Here is a 10,628-nt window from a genome sequence, read left to right as displayed (position 1 = left end):
CAAAACGGGTTAGAGCTTTTAAAATAATATACACAATAAGTTTGAATAAAAAAAGTTAATTTTATTGTGCCTGAGGAATTTGGAACATTTCATCAGTAATAGAAAAAAAACCTTTTTTTTGTTACAGGTTTAAGCATGACTGGAGTTAGGAATGCGAAAATCAAGACATCAACTTGGAGACGAATTGTTAAAGAGTTGCACTCTTATTAGAAAGAGGTTGAGAGAGAAGTTTCCAAAACTGCTGACAACATGTTTTACTGTTTTCAATGCCTACTTTTTATGGCTTGTTTTGGGATGCTACAACTTCTTCCGCTGGCTGATTGCCCCAAGCGGCTGGAGGCTTCTCGGTTGACCTTAAAGGGGATTTGGTATTGTACATCCATTATTATGATTAATTAGAGCTGAAGCTGTTCGTATTGATTGATGACTGCCTTCCAAATACTTTGGAAAAGCAATGGAAGAGTTTCTTTATTATGGGATTTTTGGATTATAATCTTTGTTGTTACATTTGGATTTCCTAATTTCCCATCTATATAACTATATTTATCAAATATACAAGAATTTGATGAATGACGCATTTAATTCTAGGCAGAGTTGGAGGAAGCAACTGAGAAGGAAGAAACACCTAAAAAGTCGATTATTGATTAATGCAGTCTGCAGAGAGCAGAGGGAGGCAACTTTTACCTCTCAGCTCAGCTTTTCCCTTTAGTTTGTTAGACTTAGCCTCTTTCAAATTGCAACTACTGAGTGCTAGATTGTGTTACAATGTGTACTCATGTTATATTTTTTTTTCAAATTAAAATAAAATCCTTGTTAGTGCTTCAATGGACCAAATTAATTGAATGTAGCATCTCTAGGTTTGTCTCGAAGTCCATTGCTCAAGTTTTGTCAGTGATGAGTGTTGAGATCACGTGTTTACGATTGCTGCCATTTAGTTTTCTGTTGCTAAGTTTGAATAATTCTCCTTTACTTTAGGAGCTTAGTTTTACGATTTGTTGGTATATTGTTACCAGATTCTTAGCAGATTTTTAGAACCTTTTTTTTTTCTATTTTTAGTTTTGAACTTTTGTATTTAAATCGTTGATGTGAAAATAAATTATTATTCCAGTCTTCAATTACTTTCTATCTTAAAACTTTCTTTCTCTTCTTTCTGCTTCAAATCTCTCGATCAATCATCAAAGTTCGAGTTCTAAGCACCAACAAATTGGTATCAGAGCTATTTTCTTAAGGGATCTGTGAGGTTATTTGCGTGTTAAGATGGAAGGAGAGTCCAGTTTTTCAGTTGCTGCACCACCAGTCTTCGATGGAGACAATTACCAGATGTGGGCAGTTCGCATGGAGACTTACCTGGAGGCTTTGAATCTTTGGGAAGCTGTAGAAGAGGATTACGAGGTCCTACCACTTCTAGCAAATCCTACTGTGGCACAGATTAAGGCACAAAAGGAAAAGAAGACAAGGGAATCAAAGGCAAAAGTTTACTTATTTGCAGCTGTGTCTCAAATGATTTTCACACGAATAATGTCTCTGAAATTAGCAAAGGAAATCTGGGATTACCTCAAGGTTGAGTATGCAGGAGATGAGAGGATTCATGGAATGAAAGTCCTGAATCTAGTTAGGGATTTCGAGTTGCAGAAGATGAAGAAGTCTGAGTCAGTGAAAGAATATTATGACTGACTTCTTAGCATTGCCAACAAGGTGAGATTGCTTGGTTCTGAGTTGAACGACTCTAGAATCGTAGAAAAGCTACTGGTCACTGTTCCAGAGAAGTTTGAAGCCACCATTACTACTCTGGAGAACACCAATGACCTGTCAAAGATCTTTCTTGCAGAGCTCTTGAATGCTTTACAAGCACAAGAGCAGAGAAGATCCATGAGGCAAGAGGGAGTGATAGAAGGTGCCTTACCTGTCAAGCATTAAGACAGCAACAGGTATAAAAAGAAGAAAAATTTTAAGAACCAGTCGACGAGTGGAGAAAATTCATCAGGCACTTATCAGAAGAGCAAAAGAGGAGGTGTCAAGAAATTCTAGCCACCTTGTCACCATTGTGAGAAGAAAGGTGATTCACCATTCAAATGTTGGAAAAGACCTGACTCTAAATGCTCCAAATGCAATCAACTTGGACATGAAGCAGTGTTTTGCAAGGTTAAAGGCCAGGTGTAAGAAGTAGATACACAGGCAGCTGATCAAGAAGAAGAAGATCGATTGTTCATGGTTACTTGTTTCTCAGACAGAGAATCAAGTGAGAGCTGGTTGATTGATAGTGGGTGCACAAATCATATGACGTATGATAATGAGCTCTTCAAGGAATTGAGAAACACTGAAGTCAAAAGAGTGAGGATTGGAAATGGTGAGTACTTGAAAGTCAAGGGAAAAGGCACAGTAGCTATTACAAGCTATGAAGATACAAAATTTATTTCAGATGTTTTGTTTGTACCTAAAATTGATCAAAATCTCTTAAGTGTTGGTCAGTTACTAGATAAAGGCTATAAAAGTGCTATTTGAGAATAAGTAGTGCTTGATCAGAGATGCTAATGGAAGAGACTTGTTTAATGTCGAAATGAAGGGAAAAATTTTTGCTCTTAATCCAATGGAAAATGAGCAAATGGCTTTTAAATCCAGAGTTAGTGACACTGAGACTTGGCACAAGAGACTTGGGCATTTTCACCATCGAGGATTGCTTCAAATGCAGTCGAAGAAGCTGGTGGAAGGACTTATAGACATTGATGATGATCTACCTCATTGTCGAGCTTGTAATTTTGGGAAACAACATAGATAACCCTTCCCTAAACAAGCCTGGAAAGCCTCGAAGAAGTTACAGCTTGTTCATACTGATCTTTGTGGTCATCAGAGAACACCATCGTTAAATGGTAACCTCTATTACATAGCCTTTATCGATGATCTAACAAGAATGTGTTGGATTTTCTTGTTGAAACAAAAATCAGAAGTTGCTGGTGTGTTCTGGAAATTCAAAGCCAAAGTTGAGAATGAAAGTGGATGCATGATTCAGATTTTAAGATCTGATAATGGCAAGGAGTACACTTCAGAAACCTTTAATAGGTTTTGTTAAGAGGCTGGAATTGAGCATCAGTTGACGGTGTCGTACACTCCACAACAAAATGGAGTCAGTGAAAGGAGGAACAGATTCATAATGGAGATGACTCGATGTATGCTTCATGAGAAGAATCTTCTAAAAAGCTTTTGGGGAGAAGCTGCAAACACTGCTGTGTTCTTGCAAAATCAGATTTCAACAAAAGCTGTGAAGGATCATATGCCATTTGAAGCTTGGTATGGTTACAAACCTTCTTTAAAGTTCCTTAGAGTGTTTGGCTGACTGTGTTTCACTTACATTCCACAGGCCAAGCGTGATAAGCTTGACAAAAAGGCAGAAGCTGGCATTTTTGTTGGGTATAGCACTGTATCTAAAGCTTACAGAGTCTTTCAACCATACACTAGACGTGTTATTGTAAGCAGAGATGTTTATTTTGTTGAAAATGAGCAATGGAATTGGGAAGACTCGACCAAGACGAACCAAACTTCTAGTGCACCAAATCATTTTACCATAAGCAGCACGTTAGAGGAGCTTGAAGATGAAGGGCAAGATGTTTTGGCTGATGATACACCTGTCAGAGGTACAAGACTGCTCTCTGACATTTACCAAAGATGTAATGTAGCTATTTGTGAGCCTGCATGGTATCATGATGCAAAAAAAAAAGTCAACATTGGATGGCTGCAATGACGGAGGAGCTTTTGATGATCGAGAAAAACAAAACTTGGGAGCTGGTTAATCGACCTCTGGACAGAAAGATAATTGGAGTAAGATGGGTGTTCAGAACGAAACTAAATCCCGATGGTTCAGTTAACAAATTCAAAGCAAGACTTGTTGTGAAGGGATATGCACAAGTCTTTGGAGTCGATTATTCAAAAACATTTGCACCTGTTGCTAGGCTTGACACTGTAAGGTTACTGCTTGCTCTTGCTGCACAAAAGAACTGGAAAGTTTTTCAGTTAGATGTTAAATCTGTATTCCTAAATAGAGTCTTGCAAGAAGAAATCTTTGTCGAGCAACCTGAAGGTTTTGTAAGCAGAGGCAATGAAGACAAAGTTTACTTGCTGAAGAAGGCTCTGTATGGCCTGAAACAGGCTCCACGTGCATGGTATAGCAGAATTGATGATCATTTAGTGGGTCTTGACTTCTAGAAAAGTTAATCTGAGCTCACACTATATGTCAAGCATGAAGGTACAAACACTTTAGTCATTTCTCTTTATGTAGATGACTTATTGATTACAGGGAGCAATCTTGATCAAGTTAATCAGTTCAAATTGGAAATGAAAAAGGTCTTCGAAATGACAGACCTTGGTCTGATGTCTTATTTCCTTGGCATTGAGATCAAACAAAGCCAAGATGAAGTGTTCATCTGTTAAAAAAAGTATGCAAATGAGATACTTAAAAAAATTTCATATGGAAGATTGCAAAGCAATGAGTACTCCTATGAATCAAAAAGAGAAGCTAATCAAAGATGATGGTTCTGCCAAAGTCATTGAAGCTGAGTTCAGGAGTTTGGTAGGTTGTCTAATGTGCTTAACAACAACCAGAGCCAACATCTTGAATGCTGTAAGTATTCTCTCCAGATTCATGCATTGTCCCAATGAGACTCACATGAGAGCTGCAAAAAGAGTTATCAGATACATCAAGGGAACCTGGAGTTATGGAGTGAAGTTTTTAAAGCACAGGGAATTGAAGTTAATTGGTTTCTCTGACAGTGATTAGGGTGGCTCAACTGATGATATGAAGAGTACCTCTGGTTATTGTTTTTGCCTTGGATCAGGCATGTTCTCTTGGAGCTCAAAGAAGCAAGAAACTGTAGCTCAATCCACTGCTGAGGCAGAATTTGTGGCTGCAACAACAACAGTTAACCAAGCTCTCTGGTTAAGGAAGATTCTTGTTGATCTAAACATGGAGCAGAAGCAAAGCACAGAGATTCTAGTTGATAACCAAGCTGCCATTGCAATCTCTAACAATCCAGTCTTTCATGGGAAGACTAAGGGCCAGTTCTTCATTGCTTAAAAAAAGCACTTCTGACTCCAAAAGCACTTTTGAAAGAAAAACTGTGAAGAACAAGCTGCTTTTGGCTGAAATTTTTAGCTTTTCAGAAGTGTTTTTGAAAAGCACTTCTGAAAAGGAACTGAAAAGGAGAAGCTAAAAATTTTAGCTTTTCCTCTCCCAAAAGCACTTTTGGTGCTTAATTACTTTTTCACCCCTCCAATAACATAATATTTTTCTTTTTGTTTCTTGGTGTTTAAAATTACAATTGTGTTAAAATCATTAATTAAAAATAAAAAAATATTTTTTAAAATACTAATTACAAATATTTAAATATTTAAAATATAGTTTATATATTCTAATCAAATTTTATAAATAATTAATATTTATTGCTTAAAATATTTACAATTTATATTTTATATATTAAAATATTAACAAGAAGTTATAATAATTTTTTTATATTATTACTATAATATAATAATATTAACTAATTTAAATATTATTTAAATGAATATTTGTTACTTGATAATAACATGTCTAAAATGGACATTTTATTTCTCAAAAGCACTTTTTGAGAGCAATGCTAAACACTCAAATTTTAAACCAAACTTTTCAAAAGCACTTTTCCACAGCACTTTTCAAAAGCAATGAAGAACTGGCCCTAAGCATTTCAACATCAAGTTATTTTTTGTTCGAGAAGTTCAAAAGAGTGGTGATGTGTCTCTTTGTTACTGCAAATCTGAAGATCAAATTGCAGAGATCTTCACCAAACCATTGCCACTTAGCAAGTTTGAAAGCTTCAGGAAGAAACTTGGAGTTTGCAACATCTAAACAAGGAGGAGTGTTGAAATCACGTGTTTAAGATTGCTGCCATTTAGTTTTCTGTTGCTAAGTTTTAATAATTCTACTTTACTTTAAGAGCTTAGTTTTACGATTTGTTTGGTATATTGTTACCAGATTCTTAGCAAATTTTTAGAACCTTTTTTTCTATTTTTAGTCTTAAACTTTTGTATTTAAATCGTTGAAATGCAAATCAATTATTATTCCAGTCTTCAATTACTTTCTATCTTAAAACTTCCTTTCTCTTCTTTCTGCTTCAAATCTCTTGATCAATAATCAAAGTTCGAGTTCTAATCACCAACAATGAAATTGACACATGCATTTGGTTGTTGAATTGCCTCAGCCACCTGATCCGTAGCACAGGTGCCAGCTGCAACCAGTGGATGATGCCATGAGGTCTTATTGCCATTAGCAGTTTTAGAAACTTGACACCAATGACAGCCAACAGTGCAGACTAGAGTTTGGTTATGTCTGAAAGCTAGGAATTTATCAACCACAAGATCTATACACAGTGCCAAATGTTACACAAATCAACACAAATATAGAGCCATTCTTTGTTCATGGAAATACATCACCTTAATTCTTTTTTTTTTTTTTCATAAAGAATGGCGGGACCCTATCCTTATCTTTCTTCGGAAAGGCTTGCATGCCTCAATGCTGAGGTCAACAGCTGCTGCAAGTGCCATGAAAATGGCAGCATCCTCCACACAAGTCACATGCCGCATAGCTAGCTGCACTAATGGCTTGCTACTCTTACCTTCCCCTTGGACTCTGCAGCTCATTACGAAACCACCGGCAATCGGACTTAATGCTGAAAAGTCTCCACTGCTTTGCGGACTGGGTATTGGAGTTGGTCCCTGCCGCATTTGTCGGTCAGTATCAATGAAAAATTCCCCACCCTTTTCGGCACTAATGAGCATCTCGGACATGAGAACCTCAGCTCCATCTTGGGCTTCGGACAGCAAGTGAAACCGACAGCAAATAGAGTCTCTAATGCCACGCTCACGCCACGCCTCAAGCTTTCCCCAAGGCAGCCAACTCTCTGGCCTGCAAATATCAGGACGAACAATCAACCAAGCTCCTGGGTTGGACTTGGCAACCCAATCACAACCTGTTGATGGAACAAAAGGAGTGGTTATGAAGGCTGCCGCAACAGCCGAGCCAGAGAGATCGTGTATCTTCACCTTCCATCCTTTCCTTTCTCTTCTCTCCGTCTCTATGTCTGAACTGTCAGCCGAACCTGTCCAATAAGTGCCTAATGGGTCCACCTTTGCTACCCTGCCATCTCAAAGCAACCATTTAAAATTTTATTAACAGTCAACTAATGAGTAGAGAATAATAAAGAATTGTTCATTGATTTTTCTTGAGCAGCCTGAATATGGTTGTAAGAGTTGTTTAAAGGTGTCCAAATATAGTTTTTTAAAAACTGAGTAATTGCAGCTCTTTTAAAATTGAACTCAACAAATGGAAGATGGACGATGAAATTATATAGTTTTACATAACCTGTCTCGACTAAATTCGCAACTAAAAATTGGTTGCTTGATGGAACCTCGAAGCTGTACTATCTGAGGACTCAGCATGGTCACATCTTCAAACTGAAACACGTATCTTGGATCAGGATCGAGTTGTACTCTCAAATGAAGTTCAGCTCCTGGTTTTCCGCCCTCATGCTTGTTTTTGCCGATGCCAATCCATCCATTGAAAAGAATCACCGGCTTCCCTTGACCCCATTCAGGACCCACCTCCAACTTGAATGTCCCAATCTGCTGTCTCTTGACTCCAACACCACAATGTGAACCCTTCCACCCTGTGAAGACAGTGATCTCCAGATAAGCATGGGGGTTATAGAAACAGCCAGGGGTCAGCAAAGCCTTCACATCAGAGTCTTCTAGATAAAAGCTGGAGGCAATGCTGTGAATATCAGGTGTGGCTTCGGGCGAGGACACTAAGGGAATAGATGTTGTTTGCACAGGGAAACCTCGGAGTCGTATCTCACATGAACATGGTGAAGAGAATGCACGGATTCCAGTTTTTGAAGATTTCAGGGCTGATCCAGGAATCCTCAGACCCAAAGAGCCTATTGACAACCTGATGAAAGCCTGAGGATCCATTTTTGTCATAAATATTTCCCCATTGTATAAACAGCTTTTGATTATGGCAACTCAACCCTGTCATTTCAGCAGTCAATAATATAATTAGATCACAAAAAACAAATTAAGATCTTCACATGTTGATAGCTTGAAATAAGATAATTTTCATTTACATGTAACATTCAATTAAGGTTATTTTCACACTAGAAAGGTAAATAATATTTACTACGTTTTTTCAGCAGCGATAAATGAATAGATCAGTTTATTGCCAGATGTATTCGAGGCCACGATCAGTAGTAGTACGATATGAAGATCTTATCATAAACCTCAGTTGATCAGTTCTCCTGTTTGTCTCAACAATTTGAAAATCTATGCAAAAAATAACCTCCAGGGTCTACAAATTAATGTAAATGTCTATAAGGGATTAAGCTAAACCATATCAGCTGTTGCTTCCAAGCTAAGCAAGTCGCCTAAAGAGTTTATGCTTCTGTTAATTTTCAGATTGTTCTCCTCTAAGTTAAAAACTTTACAGTCTTCAAAGATGATTGAAATAGAACAAACAAGCTCATAGAAGACTAAGAAACAGGAAACAAGGTGATCCGTCAACTTAAAATTGATCTAAAATCTTTGCATTGTAAACGGTGCTTCTTTCATCCAAGCCACATAGAACGTAGATGCAAAGGTTGAACGCGTAATCACCAAAAGAACTGAATTCCAGAGGTTTCTGTAACTAAGACCAGTCAAGAAAAATTATATATATGCCTAGAAACAGTCAAGAAAAGCTGTCAGCCATCTATGATAGATTTTCCTAACTAACAGAAAAGATGCCAACCATCTATCATCAGTTTTCCTAACAAACTTTTCATTCATCATGAAAATGATTACATAAATTAAAAGAAGCCATCAACATCTTCCCTAAATATTCATCAAGTACTTAGCTATACAATCTGGTTCCTTCAAGTTTCTCTTAAAACACCCAACTGACCTTAGCTAAACCAAAAAAGTTACCATAATTAAGCTTCCATGTGAAAGACTACAGAGTTCAATAAGATCCCAACAGAAAACAACAAACTTGTTGCTTAGAATTCAAATTTCTGATCTTTTAACATACTTTTCCATCAACCAACCAAAACAAAAGCCTTGTAATTTGAACTCCAATGGAAAAACCACCAATAAATGGAATACCTATATTGAATTTTAACAAACATATGTTGGTTACTTGCAATCATAACCCCCCGAAAAAAAAAAACTAAACTACAAAACCAGCTAAAAGTCTGCAGCCAATCAACTTACAAAAGTCAAATTCACTTGAACAACCCCACACACATAATCACCCTCAAAAACCAGAATTCATATTGAAGTTAAGTAGAAGAACAAAAGAAAATAAAAATAAAAAGAACCCACCTTTGAATGAAGCTTTTTCTTCATAAAAAAGCTGAAGGAAACAAATTTCCCAGAAAAGAAAACATATCAAAACATTATTTCCCCCCAAAATCCTCTCTCTTTATGTTCTTTCTACTCCAAAATTTATTTTTAAGGAATGTAAACTTTTAATCAGTGTTGTTCAACGACGAAAAAGAAGAAGATGGAAGAAAAAGGCTTTTAAAGGGCTTTAAGGCAATCTGGGTTTTCACGTAAGGGTCTGTTTTTCACAGATCACGAGGAAACACTCTTTCTCCTTTTAATTTTTCTTTAGTTTTATTCCTTTATAAGCCCCTCTTTCTTGGGTTCATTTTTTTTTCTCGAATGTGAGTATGTAAATATTATAGTAATTAAAATATTATTTTTGCATAATTGTCACGAAATGGAGGCAGAAAGTAAAGAATTTGTCTTTTTCCTACAAGTACTAAATCAATGGCGGAATAGAAGAGAAAATTGTTTTAATAAAATACAATACTAAATACAAAAATATTGAGATTGTACTGAAAAAATAAAATAAAATAAAATAAAATAATTGGAGAGAGAGGACGTGAATACAGCTGTAACCAACGCAAGGGTTTGGTCGATTTGCTAAGCAAAGAAGGTATCGTTTTCGGACACATATGCTTCTCAATTTTTCTTTATATACTTTTATATTTTAATTTTTTAATTTATTTTCCAAGAACTATCCCTATATTATATTTACAAAAAGAAGACGTATTCCAAATTTTCTTATCTCAATTTCAAAATATTTTAAGATAAAAAAGAATTTCTTATTTAATTAAATTACACCATTAGTTACTAAATTATGAATAGATTTTTGTTTTGGTCATTAAATTATTTAAAAGCTTTCATTTAAGTCATTCGACTATTAAAATTATTGTTATATGACTTTCTTTGTTCGCACTATGTGCATCAATTCAATTTTTTTTTCATTAAACTACTTTAGACATTACGAATCTGTGAATTAAAGTTCAAACAGTTTTTTTTTTCGATCTCCGACACTAATAGTCAGGTTGACTTGGATCTAATGTATTTTCTTCTACTCGTCGATGGATACTGATCTACCGTATTGATTGTCAAATGGTCTCTTAGAGCTTATTAGCCAAACTTTAAAAAAAATAACTATCAAATCATTTAAATAAGAATTTGTAAATAGTTTAATGACTTAAATAAAAATTTTCAAATAATTCAATAATTAAATTGTAATTTTTAATTAAATAAGGAGAATAAGAGTT

General features: G+C 35.9%; 2 protein-coding genes across 2 annotated transcripts; one reads left to right on the top strand and one right to left on the bottom strand.

Moving 5' to 3' along the window:
- Positions 1-1,257: 1,257 nt before the first annotated feature.
- LOC105801161 (uncharacterized) lies at positions 1,258-3,067 on the top strand. The gene is made up of 5 exons (XM_012632494.1): positions 1,258-1,653; positions 1,696-1,894; positions 2,228-2,426; positions 2,524-2,701; positions 2,849-3,067. Exons 1-5 carry the CDS (start codon positions 1,258-1,260, stop codon positions 3,065-3,067), a joined length of 1,191 nt encoding a protein of 396 aa, XP_012487948.1.
- Positions 3,068-6,341: 3,274 nt separating this feature from the next.
- LOC105804354 (uncharacterized) lies at positions 6,342-9,668 on the bottom strand. The gene is made up of 3 exons (XM_012636934.2): positions 9,376-9,668; positions 7,385-8,049; positions 6,342-7,159 (listed from the first exon to the last, which is right to left on the bottom strand). Exons 2-3 carry the CDS (start codon positions 7,999-8,001, stop codon positions 6,478-6,480), a joined length of 1,299 nt encoding a protein of 432 aa, XP_012492388.1. The 5' UTR covers positions 8,002-8,049; positions 9,376-9,668; the 3' UTR covers positions 6,342-6,477.
- Between the last annotated feature and the right edge of the window lie 960 nt (positions 9,669-10,628).

Source organism: Gossypium raimondii, chromosome 11, assembly GCF_025698545.1.
Source record: "Gossypium raimondii isolate GPD5lz chromosome 11, ASM2569854v1, whole genome shotgun sequence".
Taxonomy (NCBI): Eukaryota; Viridiplantae; Streptophyta; class Magnoliopsida; order Malvales; family Malvaceae; genus Gossypium; species Gossypium raimondii.
The sequence above is the reverse complement of the archived record's forward strand: the minus strand, read 5'-3'. Positions and strand labels throughout refer to the sequence as shown.

Bases quoted from the DNA above. Each gene is read 5' to 3' on its own strand.
- LOC105801161 (XM_012632494.1), top strand. From the start codon at position 1,258: ATGGAAGGAGAGTCCAGTTTTTCAGTTGCTGCACCACCAGTCTTCGAT. The intron at 1,895-2,227 runs GTGCCTTACCTG...CTTGTTTCTCAG, and splicing joins GCAAGAGGGAGTGATAGAAG to ACAGAGAATCAAGTGAGAGC. The intron at 2,702-2,848 runs GTGGAAGGACTT...TGTGGTCATCAG, and splicing joins AAATGCAGTCGAAGAAGCTG to AGAACACCATCGTTAAATGG.
- LOC105804354 (XM_012636934.2), bottom strand. From the start codon at position 8,001: ATGACAAAAATGGATCCTCAGGCTTTCATCAGGTTGTCAATAGGCTCT. The intron at 7,160-7,384 runs GTTATGTAAAAC...TTGAGATGGCAG, and splicing joins TGCGAATTTAGTCGAGACAG to GGTAGCAAAGGTGGACCCAT.